Source organism: Varanus komodoensis, unplaced genomic scaffold, assembly GCF_004798865.1.
Source record: "Varanus komodoensis strain SLA01 unplaced genomic scaffold, ASM479886v1 scaffold42, whole genome shotgun sequence".
Classification (NCBI taxonomy): Eukaryota; Metazoa; Chordata; class Lepidosauria; order Squamata; family Varanidae; genus Varanus; species Varanus komodoensis.
This window is the reverse complement of record NW_025335972.1, coordinates 7068728-7083603: the sequence shown is the minus strand read 5'-3', so window position 1 is coordinate 7083603 and position 14876 is coordinate 7068728. Positions and strand designations below refer to the sequence as shown.

The window sequence follows — 14876 nt, the reverse complement described above, 5'->3', positions numbered from 1 at the left end:
GGGTCAGCAGCTTGCTCCGAGGGCAAGTGTATCCCTGCCTCTCCTGGGGGAGAAGGGCGAACATGTCACAGCTGTCCCAGCAGACAGCAACACCCGTGACTCCCGCCAAGGCCATCTCCTGGCCTGCCATTGGGAACCCCTCAGAGACCCTGCCTTGGTCCCCGCCTTGTCTGTCCTGCACTACTCCTCACTTGCCCAGTTCTCCCAGACAAACACACACGGACAAAATAAAAATTTAAATTAGGGGAAAAAAACCTGCCCCCAGGGAAGGGAGTCCCCAGGCAGCCCAGGCCGCAGCTAAGGGAAGCTGACAAGGGATGATGCCTTATAAGCCTCTCAGGCCGGTGGCCCCGCCCCTTTGCTTCCCCCTGGCCTCTCTAGCCTCTCTGGCCCCACCTCCCTTCCTCTCCACTGCTCCTGCCCCCCACTCCTCTGCCCAGCTCCTACCTTGCCTTCGCCAGTCCCCTGGCCACCCTCAGCACACTCTCCCAGCCTCTGCTGCTCCACTGCTCTGCCAAGAGGCAAGAGCCTAAAGTCAGAGACGTGTGCTTCCAAGGCCAAAGGAAAGACCCTTGTGTGGTCTGTAGGTTTTGTTGGTTCCAAATCGAACGCCAAGCATGCTTTGCCAAGTGGTAGCTTAGCAGTAGGAAGTGTGGTGCTTCCCCAACAAGGGGCTGCTGCCTGTTGCTGTGGTGGAGCGCATCTGGACAGCAGCATCTTCTTTGGTGCATCACATCCAGTTCTGTGTTGGGGCTGAGAACTGAAACTCTGCACTTTTTGTAGGAGTGAAATCTATTCCTTCATAATGCCCGGGCTTGACAGTTGCAATTTTTCTGTGGTGTTGAAGTCAGAGCTTATCTCATTCATAGAGGCTTGAGCCCTGGCCACCAAATCTTGCTGCAGTGCTTCTCAAGTTAGAATCCTTATTATGCCAAACTTTTTTTTTGATTTAGTGTCGAGCTACTATGAGATGAAGCAGCTGGGATGGCTCCAATTCAGATCTCCCCTTTGCTATGTGTTCACTGGACTGGGGCCATTCTTTCTGTCCAACAGGCACAGTACAGGGATGCTCTGACTTGCTTACCTTTCAGGGCTGCTGTAAGGATGACAATATATATAAGTGTGAAGAATTTTGAGCACTCCAAGGGAGTATGAACTTCTGAGTGCTGTATTACTGTTATGTAATAGAAACATTAATGCTGGGAACAATTGACAGCAAAAGAAGAAGGGGACGGCAGAGAATGAGGTGGCTGGATGGAGTCACTGAAGCTGTCACCGTGAGCTTAGTTGGACTCTGGGGGATGGTGGAGGACAGGAAGGCCTGGAGGAATTTTGTCCATGGGGTCGCGATGGGTCGGATGCGACTTTGCGACTAACATAACATAACTAGAAATGTTAAGCCTAATTTTAAGAATGTAATAGCTGGAATGATAGGAATGATCAGTGCTTGAGAATGTGATATTCTACATTGACCCATTTTCTTCCTCATCCACTGAGCACTGGATGAGAGCTGCTAGGATGTCGAGTTGTGGGGATCAGCAAAACTAGAGCTCCTTGGGGTTATCTGAGTACCACCTTGAATCTCAGACTGACTAGCAGTTTGCCAGCTTTCCCTTTTTTTTCCATGGGAAAACATGAATGACTTGGGGTATGTACCGAGAGGCACATTCAGAAATACCTAGCCTTCTCCCATTGGTTAGGGAGTGCTTGCTTTTTCTAAGAAATGCATCTGTTCTATGCATATTCTGCTAAGCAATGCATTTTAACCTGCTCTGCCCCCGCAGCATTGCTTTGCCAAAAGCATTGCATGTTTTAGTTTTGACTGCACTCACTTTTGAGTTTGGGAGGTGCAGATGGGTAGTTCATAAAGGAACTGAAGCAAATTTCTCCTGTGTCCTTACTAGTGTGGGATTCTGTCCGTTCTCTGTGCTGTAGTGCCCTCTGGCGATAGTGGTGGTAGTGCTGGAGGGTGGGAGCTTTGGCTTTTTGGGTGGGGGTTCAGAGGAGATCTCACACAGACTTGGCTTGGACACTGTCATGGGCCATTTCCGCACCAGCGTCTTGCTGGCAGGGCCACGCTGCCCCTGAGGCCATTGTGCTTTTCTTTCTACCCCTCAGGCACCACCTCATCGCGCTGGGCATTGCCGTGGACATCTTGGGCTGCACAGGGGCAGTGGCTGACCGAGCAGCCACCCTGCACAAGGTCATCCAGTTGGCTGTGGAGCTGTGGCGATCAGCAGGGGACCTCTTTGCCTTCTCCGCTGTGATGAAAGCCCTGCAGCTGCCACAGGTGAGGCGCAGCTGTGCTAGGGAAGGAAAAGAAGAGCACAGGCTGTCTGGGGTGGAATATGAAAAGTTTGGACGCAATGCAGCCACTAGTCCAGAAAGCATAGTTTAATGCATAAGGGTGGAGCATCCACAAAACTTAATTCTACTGCCATGCAGTTGGCGTGTTGTCCGGGCTTAGATGGGTGGTATGAACCTCATTTGCAGCTTCCTCTACCTGCTTTCACTTTCATCTGAAAAGTAAGTGTCAAGTGTGAAGTTTCTAGGCTTCATTGTGGGGTGAAAGTGCAATATATCATGGACCCCTGCTGCATAATCTCTCTTTGCTGCAGTGTAACATGTATTTGCAAGTGCTTCTGGTGCTAGACGGTGTGTGCATTGCTGTAGCAGTGGTCAAGGACACCTGCATAGTGTGTTTCACAGGCTTCTAGCCCCTGCCCACTTCAAACAGCCATCTGTGCCTGGTCTCCACCCAATTTTAGGCCTCTTTAGTCCATCTTTCTGCAAACATTTGTATTCCACCTTTACCAGACCAGCTACTTGGTCCATGGCAGACGTATCGCTGCTTGGCAGGCTAAGAAGCCTATTCATGCATCTCCCTCATCATTTCTGTTCATCTACAGATCACACGATTGGAGCAAACATGGAGGCATCTGCGCCAGAACCACACACAGAGTGCCATCGTCTTTGAGAAGGAGCTCAAGCCTCTTATGGGGCAGCTGAACCAGGCTGAAGGTGAGGCTTGGGTAGGCCTGCTGCCATTTTGGCTCAGGCAGAGAAGGCAGGAGTGAAGGCCATAGTGTTATGTCATGCCAGTGTAACTGTCATGTCGCGTACTTTGGTTTTAGTCACCTTCATACTAGAGATGGTAATGTCTGAATCAGCCTTCTGGGTCTCCAATCACAGAAAGGGGTATTGTTAGAAAACTTTAATTATCGAATGGATGCATTTAAAATATTCATACCCTGCTTCTCATTCATTTGAAGAAGCTTACAGCCAAAACAAACAAGCAATACCTTCCTCTGCCCAAAGGATGGGAAAAGTTTGTGTCTATGACCAGAGTTGTACAGTTTTTCCCACACATATTTAGGGATTATGGTAGGGGCTTGTTACATTCTTGAGCCTTCCTGGAGACTGGATGCCTGCAGGCTGCTCTCTTACAAGCTGAGCAAAGCATATTGTCTGCCGAAAATACATTTAAAATCTGGACCCAAGCTCTGCAATATCAAATGCTACATTCTGAAGCATGTATTGAATTATACAACTTTAAATGACCCTGAAGTGACTTCATTTGCATAATTAATATTGTATAACTATATAGGGTCCATCATGTAGCCCAGCCGAGGGCTTGTCTACAGATTTAACAAGAATATTTTCATAAGCCATACTAAGTAGAAATGTTTTGCTGTTCAGTTATAGCCAGTATTCTTACTAAGTTGAATTCAGTGATCAGTACCACATCTTGGGACTTTCCTTTGCTCTTCCATGATGAAAAAGTGCTTTATGGCTTCTTTTTATTATTTTAGCCTTTAGGGCCTACTTAGGATGTTTCCCCTTCCCTGGAGATAAATGAACTTGGTAAACCCTTTTCAAGTTCAGTGCTTTCTCCTCATTGTTTGAAATGGGACTCAGTCTAGGAAATACCTCCAGCACCTGTTCAGTTCAGCTTATTGCCCTGTGGAGCACCCTGGACAAGAACTGAGGAAGGAGGCTGTAAGCCATGATCAGTGGTTTGTAGATTCTGAATGGCCTTAACATGTCATCTGGTGGTGGTTTTTCCTTTATGGACAGTCATGCCAACAAACTCTGGGGTTGCTGGAATAGGCCATAAAGGTGAGTGACTGCACTGACAGCGCTTGCACACTTCTTGTGCAAAGCACCAGGACTGCGTGTTGCTTGCGAGTGCAGTGCCTCATCTCAGGACCAGATCACTTTTCTTCACTCTTGCCCATTGTGAAGGAAGTGCGTTTGGTGAGGGTTCACCTGGAAAAGCCTCCACATGAAGGGCAGTGGCAGGCATGAGAGATTCAGGGGCCTTTTGCAGGCGTTCGGAAGGCCTTCTGGCGCACGTTCCATGCCAGCTTCTGTGAGGGTGGGTGTGCACAACGAACTTGCCATAGGCTTCTCCTGTAGCTAGTCAACATTCAGACGCTCTGCAGACCCATCGAGGAGGATTATCCTATTCCTTCCTGAATAATTTCATTGAAGGCATTGTTGCTTTTCTGCATGTTGAAGAGCCTTTTGCCAAGGGGGATGTGGGTCCATTCACACAGGAGTAGGCAATCTGCCTGCAGTTAGTTTGGGTCTCAGGTTCCATCAGCTTCAGCCAGCATGGCCAGTGGTCAGGGATGATGGGAACTGCACTCCAAGCATAGAGGGCACCTAGTTGCCTATCGCTAATCAAACCCAGTGGTATTTGCTTTGAGTGCAGCAGCTCTCCAGGGCCTAATGGTTTTCCCTGGTCCTGAAGCTCAAGCCCATTTTACTTGGTGCTGCCAGGGACAGAGCATGGGATTTCTGCATGCCAGGCCAATGCTCCAACCCTTAAGTGGAGCCAGTGTGGTGTAGTGGTTAAGAGCATGGGACTGGGACTCAGACGATCTGGGTTCTAGTCCCCGCTCGGCCATGGAGCCAACTGGGTGACTTTGGGCCAGTCACAGACTCCCAGCCCAACCTACCTACCTCACAGGGTTGTTGTTGTGGGGATAAGATGGAGGAGGAGATGTAAGCTGCCTTGAGCCCTTTGTAGGAAAAAGGCAGGATACAAATAAAAAAAGTGGCAGATTTCATGTCATGTAGTTGATTACATCAGGACCTTGATACATCAGGATCCGCAATGTTTTTGCCTGTGCTCCACAGGGAATTCTTTCCCCTTCCTGAAGGAAGTCACTGTTCCCCACATCGTGCCCCTCCTGTGCCTCATGGAAGGAGAAGAGATTTGGGGTGAGGACGAGGAGACGTGTGAGGTCCTTCTGCGAACACTGGAAGCCGCTCGCCACATGGCCACTAACGCTGGTGCCTTTCAAGTCAGTGCTGAAGCCAAGCTCCAAGGTAAGGACAGTGCTTGAAAATGTGGCTGAGCGTATAGGAGGCCATCTGTCCTCCAGGAGCTGAACCTGACCTACCAGGCTGCCTTTAGATCAGGGGTGAGGAACGTGAGGCCCTCCACGTTGTGGTCTACAACTTCTGTTGTCCCTAGGCAGCATAATCAACAGGAAGGGATGGAGGGAGTTGTAGGCCACATGTTGCCCACCCCTGCTGTAGAGATTTTAAACTGGCCTTTTAATCTTTTATGTATCTCGGTTGATGTCCCACAGAATGGGGCTTTCTCATTTGTTTTCCTCAGCAAATAGGCCAGGACATACTATAGGTATCTATGGATTTCATGGTCATGCAGGTATTTGTCGTCCTAGTGTCAACAGACAACCAAAAGGAAAAAATAAAGCAAGCAAGAGACTACTACTACTATTAGTAGTATTAGTAGTAGTAATGGCCAGCTTCAAATAATAATGTTGTAGTAACATTTTTGCACAGGAAATCTGAAGCAGTTGTAAGAGTTTGCCTGGTGTACACTGTGCACAGCACGCTACCATCGGGTCCAGCCCTTGAAACTAATGGCTTGTTCAGGCATCTGTGCTCTATGCCAAGGACCATCCCCAGACTGCTCTGCCTCTCTGCTTGTGCTTACATGTGTGAGCTGTCCTTCCCCTGGGCAAACTCTGACTCACCTAGAGAGTTTTGCTGCCTTCCTCCTCTAGGGCTAGATGAGAGACCCAAGATAACAGGCGCCTAGTACATTCCTTTCCCTGCAGGTTTCAAGATAAGGAAATGTGGGGCATATCTTTTCTGCATATAGTATGCATGCTTGCATAGGATCTGAAACTGTACACAAACATATTTGGTGCTTCAAGCTTGTGTTAACATGCCTGTTCTTTCTTGCTTCAACTTGCATGCACCCGCCATCAGTTCCAAGAAGTGTGAGTCTTTGAAAGAAGGGCCCTCTTTATTGACATGTGGCCTTTGGATCCTAGGATGAGATGTTAATCCACTGCTCTGTTAATCCACCACTGTACTACTGAGTGAACATATTTGTGCACCCCCTACTGGTGCCCCATGTCTTCTCTGGCAGGATGCTCTACTGTCTTTGGAACAGGCAGTATCTTTTGTGACACTCTAAAGTAGGCGGCATTACAGCTCTCTTCATTCTCTGCTTTTGCATCCTTTTCTCCACTCAGGATTCCAAGCTACTCCAGAGCTCCTGGAAGCATTCCAGACAGAATTCTCACTGCGGTTATTCTGGGGCAGCAAAGGAGCTGAGGCTGATCAGGCTGAGAGGCACAAAAAATTTGAACGGATCCTGACAGTTCTCTCCCAGAAACTAGAGTGAATGAGGCATCAGACAAGAGTTCTGTACTTCTGCTTTGCTAGTTGGAGTGCAAACAGAGAGTGACAAAGAAAAATGGTGAGCCGTAAAGAACCCTCCACTGACAGGAGGAAGCCTGGGCCTCCTAGAGACCAACTTGAGTGGAGGGCACTGTTTGTTAAAAGCAGAAACTCATCTGTTGGAAGCAGCACTCCTTATGAAGCATAACTGGTCTTCCTTCTCTAAAGCACTACGACCGTTGTTCCCTCATCTCCATCCCCAAATCCAGTGCCGCCTTTGTCAATGGGGGCAACCTCTGGCACAGCCACAGTATGAGATAAGTGGAAAGCATTTTGTCAGTTGTGGTGTTGAAAGTATGCTGCTCTCTTTACTTACTCTACCCTGATTGCAGATTACAAATGTCATGCTCTGGGATTGTAGGCAGAGGTCTAAAACCTTTCATGACCACTGGGTACATAGCCTGTTGTTTCGAAACTTGCTTAGGGTATCAGTGTTGGCAATTGTGATCACAGGGAAAGCAGAAACTGACTAATCTGGAACAATGGTGTTACATTCTGTGTGTGGCAAAGGTGTTCCTGTGTTTAACATCTTTCATTCTGCATGTGTGGCACTCCAATTGTTGAAGTTTACTATACTGTTGTTTAAATTTTTAGCTCCTTTACTACAAAGAAGTCTTACAGGAAGAGTACGTCTGCTACACCTTTGAAATCTCTGTACCTTGCCAGGTAGAAGACATCTTAGAGGAGGGGATAGACAGGCTTTAGGTTGGAGACATTCATGCCAGAAGCCCGAGGCCTGCTAACTAGAGCCCAAGTGCAAAAATGTAGCTCAAGGAGTTGACCAGAAAACTGAGAAGCAAGGTGCAGTCCAGGGATTTGTCTTTAGTACTGTAAGTGGGATTCACACAACATTTTACTTATTTTCCCATAAGCTTGCTTGGGTTTAGTGGCCTAATTCAGGAGGGGCAAAATGCTTTTGTTGGTGCTGTTAAGACAGGAAGGCAGACGTCTCTGCTGCAATTCAGCTTGAGGTCTACCAGTCTCTGTGTCAGGGAAAGTGACCTGCCTATGGGTATAAACAAATATGTAAGTTATAGAAAACTAATAAAATCTCTTCTCCCCTTCCAAAATAAGCTATACAAAGGCTTAAGGATACTTGATAAGGAAGAAAGCTTCACAGGGTCAAAATCTTGCAGAAAAAGGCAATTCTACCAGTGCAGTAGGAAGATAACCGATGCTGGTGGAGGCTAGGACTAGCTACTGGTCCCTGCAGCACCTCCTCATCTGTTAGAGAAACGACTGGGATCTTCTTACATCCTGTCTTCAAAAAGCCAGGTTTTAAAAAACATCTGAAAATGTCTGCACACAAATGTGTCTGAACTAACATAGTTTCTTTGCCTCATTTTAACTATCTGGTTAGGTATCCTGTGCTTTTTCCATTCTAAGGAGCTACATCTCAGCCTGCAGAAAACTCCAATTAGAATAATCTGTTCCAATTGCAAGGCACATCCTGGACAGTTGGGGTTGGGGCGGGGGAGAAAGAGATCCAGACTGATTCTTCAGAGTGTTAAAACCCACTGTACTAACAGATTCAGGGCTACTTTTTCTTCCACCCCAGCTTGGCATGGCCAGAACAGGAAAAAAGCAAGGATTGCTATACTAGTTGGACTCTTTTATTCTGCTCTTTTCATCCCCCAGTCTCGGGGGCTCCTGCACTAACAAACAGCATTGTAAAGCTATTTATGCTTTTCTACTTGAATTTTTTTCTGGTAAGGAAAAAAATGGAAGCAGCCATGGAACAACACAGAAGGGCTACAAATTGGTATCTTCTGGATTTCCCATTAATTCCTTAACTGGGGCAAGAGAACTGGCACAGTAAAGCCTCATCCCGAAGCAACCTACCATTTTTACATCTTACATAGGAGCCGCACAGGACAAGGGCTGAGATAAGCTACAGGTAGTGGGTTTTTAAAGAAGTTTATAAAAATGTTAGACTCTGGCATGTATGTTATTTGGGAGCCTACCACTACTGTTCTGCTCACTCCACCACACACACCCCACACCATAAAAACCCACTCTTGGAGGCCAGAGAAACCAGACGCCAACTGCACAGGCACCCACAAGTTAATTTTGTCTGCTATTTACATAAAAGTGTAAAAAGGCACCCAGAAATACATTCTACATCTCAAGAGTGAGTGTGTGTGTGGCTCAGGCCCCTCAAACCTGCCTGCCAAGTATGGAAGAGGAAAAGTCAGGGCATTGTACAGATTATGTGAATAACAAGCTAATCTGAATGGTAAAATAAATTGGTCACTGGATAAAAAGACTAATGCATTAGCGTCCACTTTAACCCCCTCCCCCCTCCACACACACACACACAATTCACAGAGATGGGCATGGGGCAGGCAGCCAGCCACTGGCCACCCCCTGGCAGCAAAGGCCTTGCAGGGGAGGGGCTTTAAGGAACAGGCACTTTTGAATGGCTGAATGGGCCAGGCCAATCAAATCCAGTAAAAATAAAGTGCATTTTAAGGAGAGTATCACGTTGGCTTGGCACCAGTGCGGCATTTGTTTTGCCCTCTGAGCAGAGGTCCTACTGGTGGTGCTCACACCGAGCCAAAGTAGCAATGGCAGTCGCCTGGCATGCCAAGCAACTTTGCACTTTCTTCCCCCCCCACCCGCCCTCAAAAGGAAAGCCAAAAGGCATGCATAGCAGCAGTCATGAGGGTGCAAATTGTAGGCTTCCGACCCGGCACTTTGCAGTTTACTGAGCACCTCAGAGTCTCAAAAGCACCCCCCCCCCCAGGCATCTAATTCAGGGTGCGGGGAAAAGCAGTTACCTGTTTCTAGAGGAGACAGCTTTGCTCCGGCCAGCTTGCCCAGGGGGGTGGAAGGCGGACTACCAGCACACCACAAAGTGGAGCCAGGGCCTGCTGCTGGTGCAGCTGGGGGAGGGGAAGCCATGCACGTGCACCACACAAATCTCCTATGTCTTCAATGATCCACCCACTTCAGAGCCAGGAAATAAGATGTCTCTCCTCTATGTAAAGCTGTAACTATTGCTGAAGGAGATGGGGGTGGCGCTCTTGCTAGAGAACATCTTACAAGGAATATAGTGTAGCAATGTTTGCCCTGAAGGTGGTGGGTTGTGGGGGAACAAGTACTGGGTGGACGAGGCCAGTCTCCTCCTTGGGCTCTTATCCATGACCTTGTTCTGAATAGGCTATCAACATTCAACATCCAACAAGAAGCTGATTCTCATCTCCCATGACTGCAGTAGCAATTTGGAGCAAGGTTCCTTCTTTTACGGGCCCTGTGCACAGCGGGCATCATGCCGTTCTTGCCAGTCAACTGAATTGCCACACGTTCTTTGCACAGGTTCCGTTGTCAAACTGTGGTCTCCAAGGTGCAGCTCCTGGGATGTCATCATCAATGTCCCACTCAGTTTACATTAACCCTCAAGTAGGAGGTAGGGACATAGCCCTCACCCCCTTTGCTTCGCCGTACACGTGTCCACCCATCCCCTTTATCTTCCTCCATCAAGCTGAGCTCCTCACCCTCCAGCATGGAGATTGTACCTTCACTGGAACCTGGGGGAAAAAACAAGCAAGCCGGACAGGTGAGCTGAAAGCAAGAATAACGAGAAGACGGAACTGCCTGCAACTTACTGAGTGCAGGTGACATCCAAACCAGTGAAAGCCATGGCAGGCTTTGGGCAGCGGCGGGGTGGGGACAAAAATAAAACGTGGGACTTCCTTCAGCACTCAACAGGTTAAAACTCTATGCTGATGCCACCATTGCTGTCCCCAGCAGAACACCCCCTCCCCCAGCACCAGGGAGGCATTGCCACCATTCATTCCTGAAAGAGCCAGCAGCTTTCTAGGGAGGCTGGACTTTTCGCTTGCTGAGAATCTGCAGGACTGCAGAAGATGCAACTGAGAATTCTAGTGTGCATGATGTTGTTTTTTAAACTTTTATGTCTGGAACAATAGGCTTCAGAAAGTGGACAAAGGCAGGGTGTAAGAGAGGCCAATTTTTGTCCTCTAGATGTTTTGGACTACAACTCCCATCAACACTAGCCAGGATAGGTAATGGTGAGGGATGATTGGGTGAGGTTGGCGTGTAGAAAGTTTCAGACTCGATGCCTGGCATCTCCAGGGTGGGAAAAATTCCTGCCTAAACCCCCCAGCCACTAGTCAGTGTGGGCAATGCTGAGCTGGACATATGTGGCAGTTCCTTTGGTTCCTATGAATTATAGATAGAAACATCTGTAGGGCCACAGGTTTGCACTGGTGAGCGGTCTCGGTGCACCTAAAGCTGCAGCCTCCGCAGAGGTAGCTAGAAGGTCGCTGGGATCCTCAAGGCAGAGCAAGAGATACCAAAATAATTGGCTTATTTTACAAGGCAGCACTCCAAGCTGGCAGAACAGGAACAGTGCCTGCCTGCCTGCCCCCCTCCCCCCGATATTCCTTGTGAATGCTGCAACTGGGGGACTTTGCTGAGCAGGTACCTTCAAACTGGTAAAGGGCCACACAGGTACTGATGGGTGATGACAACTCCTCCTCAAAGTCCTCGTCAAACTCTGTGTAGATGGGCTGGTTTAGTGTGTCCTGGCTCCCATCAGAGTGGGTGGTGTCAGGGCTGCAAAGGTGAATAAAGGCAAGAGTGGGAACCATCACAGCAGGCATGGTGCTACCTCCAGTAGCTGGATCAGAGTTGGCCAAAAAGCCAGAATCAAAGTCTAGGACTTCCAGCAAGAAAGCCTTCCACAGGCAAATGCTTTGTTTCCATCTCCCAAGCCCTCTTTGAAGATGGCCCACTGAAGGCCTAAGACAGGTGCAGAACCTCAGGAGTCCTTGCCAAATCTGGTTGTATGGAAGTCTTAGTTCAGGACTCTGGGATCCCCTCTTCCCTGGCTTCATCCCGTTTCCCCCAAACACTGATCCTTTGGTGGTTTCCCAGCTTCTGTGCAATGTTTGTACTTAATTAATGACAGTAAGAGCTTTAAGCTACACTATGCCAGCGTGGTTTTTTAGGAACATGCTTTGGAGCCCACACTTTTGCTTTCAATCCCACCTAACACTGGAATGCAGCCTCTGAAAACTTTTTGAAAATGGAATCTGGCCCTCAGGCAGACAGGTTTCGTGCCCCAGCATAAGCAATGGAGAGAGAGCCTCCACAGTTTGGTGGTACCATGAGCTGCAAATACTTTTTCTGAGCGAAATCCAGCAAGAACAATGGGATGTATGTATCAAATAAAGTGATAAAATGGAGGAATGAGGGGAATGGGAGGAAAGGGGAAAACAAAGAACTTGTAAGGGGAGGAGAAGGGCAAAGTGTTATCCCAGGCAAAAAAGCCTCTCTTCAGCCAACAGGAAGAACTAGCCATTTCCCACGCTCCCCACCTATCAGTGGTGCACCAAGAGTGCCCATGGACTACAAAGGGCAAGTGCCTCATGCAACACAAGCCATGCACTGCTGGGGATCTTTGCCAATTTGACCTCAGAGTAAGCTCTCTCCCAAACATGAAATGGGTTAGCTCTTTGCAAGGAAGTAGGGCAACACTGGTGGACTACTGGGAACAGGTTCTCTTGCTTTTACATGCTCTGCTGAGGAATGTGATGAATTCAGTCCGACACACTGTCTGCAACCCGTGCATGCACGCACATGCCCAGAATTCCACAGCATATAGCAAGGGGCTTAGTCCTGGAAAGACATTCCAAGTGACTGTCCAGGTGGCGCCTCCCAATCTGGGGCCTGATGCAAGCTTGTCCTGACATGCCAGAGAACTGAAGTGAGCAATACTCACAGGAGCAACTAATTCCAGATCCGGGGGCAGGCCGCCACTGCTTCTAGACAAAGTGACTGGCCATGCTGGCAGATGCCACGAATACAGAGATTCAAGTGCCTCAAAGCCTGGCTCCTCTGTTCAGGAAGAGGCTGCCATAGAATAATAGCGCTTTTTTACCCTACTCCCCACAACCATTTTTCACCTGTCTTTCTCATGGGAGCAGTTGTTGTTGTTCAGGGCACTGGCGTGATCCACGTGGCGGCTGTAGCGTGCAACTGACTCGGGACGGTTACTTAGCATTCTGTTCTCTGCATCCGCCAACCAAGCCTATACAAAGCCATAAAGATGGACCTCAGTTAGGGAACATCACACGGTGTTCACAGCAGTGGTGCCTGGCCTGTTGCATAACTCTGCCTGCAGGATTATCCCTGGAAGTTAGTAAATGTGCTTATAGCTTGGGTTACTCTGTTACTGAAGGAAACAATGCAGACTTTCCCCCTCCTACTCAGGGTGAGCCAAGAATACTGCAGCGCCTGGGACAAGATACTGAGAATCACCTGCTGCTGCTGCTCCCCCTCCTCCTCCGCCCCCCAAGCACCATCCTCTCCCTGGGAAACCCCTGCATGGGCCACCACGCAGGTGGCTAGCAGCCTACTCTTGCTTATCCCAATGAGCCATCATGCATATTGAGCTACTGCAATGCAGTGGCTACGAATACAGGCCGAGGGGGCCTAGTTCAGCTACACTGCTGGCTCCTGAGACCCCTTCCACATGAAGAAGATGAAGGGGTGCAAGCTGAGACCTCTGCCGTTCTGACTGTCTTGAGTGGCTCTGTAATAAGTGGGCGTTGTTCAGCTATAGAAGTGCTGAGTAGAGGCTTAAGCCTGCCACCCTCTGGGTCTGTTCCTGTTCCTCACTTCTGCCAGACCTTCTCCAGCTTCAGGCAACCATACTGCCCAGTAAACCATATGGTATTCACAACACTGGATTATGATTCAGGGTTGTAAGGATCACTAAGAGAAACGAATGGCTAGGGCTTATTAGCTGCCTCTCCAATAGCAATTGCTGAATAAAGTGATGCACTTAAAATAGATCAATATAAACCATAAAACCTGGTGCCAACTGCCACAGGAACATGAAAATTGAGCCCCGACACATTTAAAAAGTACCAGGTTGTGGAAGTTACTGTATTTTTCCATGTACAAGATGATACTTTTTCTTTAAAATATTTACTTAAAAAGAGAGGGGCATCTTATACACGGGGGGCTGAGAGGAGAACCGTGGGCGCGCGGGGGGGGAGACTGGGGCAATAACAGGTGCACTCGAGGGGAGACTGGCGTGATCATGGGCGCGCACACAGAGAGGCAGCGGGTGGGCGCATGCGGCAGCAGCTTGTTCACTCAGAGATCGGTAAGAAAAATGGGGCGCGTCCTATACATGGGGGCATCTTATAGATGGAAAAATACAGTATCTTAGAAGTAGCAACAAAACCTAAGAACTGCAAGACAGCTGGCTTGCCCCATCCTTCCCAGCCCAGTCCCCATTGCTAAGCCCTTACTTCACATTTCTGAATTTCTAGGCGCAATCTCTCAATGTTGCCCAGTGTTTCGGAGATCTTCGGCTCAAGACTATTGGGATCTCCCATTTGTGGTGTCTTCTGGTAAACATCCTTCATCTTATTTAAGGCATCCCTAAATGGAAGGGAGGAGAACAAGCACTTGTTTCTAGAATAAGCCTTCTTGCAGAAAGCAGGCATCCCCCTAAATCCCAAACCCAGAGCGTTTGTTAACACATCATAAATGATGTTGGCTGCTTTATCGTGCCACACTGGCCCAAACGCACTGGATCTGCTGCACTTAATCCTTTGGGTAAGAAACCTTCCAAGTTATTCCCAAAAGGACATAATGGAGACCATAATGGAGATAAGTTTTGACACCTTAAGGACTGACACAGTTTTTATGGCATCAGGATTTATAGACTAAAGTTTATCGAATGCATGATGTATTCTCTTAAATGTGGGCACTGAGATCAGAGGGAAATGAAAAAGTGCAGACTGTGACAATTCCCCAAAAGACTAAAACGTACATATTTACACTGCATACATGTATAAATGTTGATAATTAACACAAACATCCTGGCATTCCTAAGCCAATTAACACCAGTAATGATATAAAAACATCCTGAATTGAGATAATGCTATATGTTATCTGCCTGCACCTGTTAATACCTTACTAATTCCAGGTGCTAAAAAAGCGCACCACAACTAGGCCTCTACACACAGATAACAAAATAATCTCAACATTACAATCCTACTCCATGCCAAATATGTCAATTAACAAACTTTTTGGGGGGGGGGTCTTCTCAGCTAGTAAAGCCTCTGAGTTATCAAAGTGGACAGGGCCGACAAAGACAGAGG

General features: G+C 48.1%; 2 protein-coding genes across 4 annotated transcripts in view; one reads left to right on the top strand and one right to left on the bottom strand.

Annotated features, from left to right (window-relative positions):
* SH2D3A (SH2 domain containing 3A) overlaps positions 1 to 8741 on the top strand; it is a 24657-nt gene extending 15916 nt beyond the window's left edge. For both annotated transcript variants that reach the window (XM_044443398.1, XM_044443399.1), the window contains 4 exons: positions 2119 to 2290; positions 2910 to 3021; positions 5146 to 5337; positions 6522 to 8741. In XM_044443398.1, the coding sequence (XP_044299333.1) occupies positions 2119 to 2290; positions 2910 to 3021; positions 5146 to 5337; positions 6522 to 6673 (628 nt within the window). In that variant the 3' untranslated portion in view covers positions 6674 to 8741. The remainder of the gene's footprint in view (positions 1 to 2118; positions 2291 to 2909; positions 3022 to 5145; positions 5338 to 6521) is intronic.
* Positions 8742 to 9386: 645 nt separating this feature from the next.
* TRIP10 (thyroid hormone receptor interactor 10) overlaps positions 9387 to 14876 on the bottom strand; it is an 89054-nt gene continuing 83564 nt past the window's right edge. For both annotated transcript variants that reach the window (XM_044443401.1, XM_044443400.1), the window contains 4 exons: positions 14019 to 14151; positions 12663 to 12787; positions 11180 to 11310; positions 9387 to 10259 (listed from right to left, as the gene is read on the bottom strand). In XM_044443401.1, coding sequence (XP_044299336.1) covers positions 10111 to 10259; positions 11180 to 11310; positions 12663 to 12787; positions 14019 to 14151 — 538 coding nt within the window. In that variant the 3' untranslated portion in view covers positions 9387 to 10110. The remainder of the gene's footprint in view (positions 10260 to 11179; positions 11311 to 12662; positions 12788 to 14018; positions 14152 to 14876) is intronic.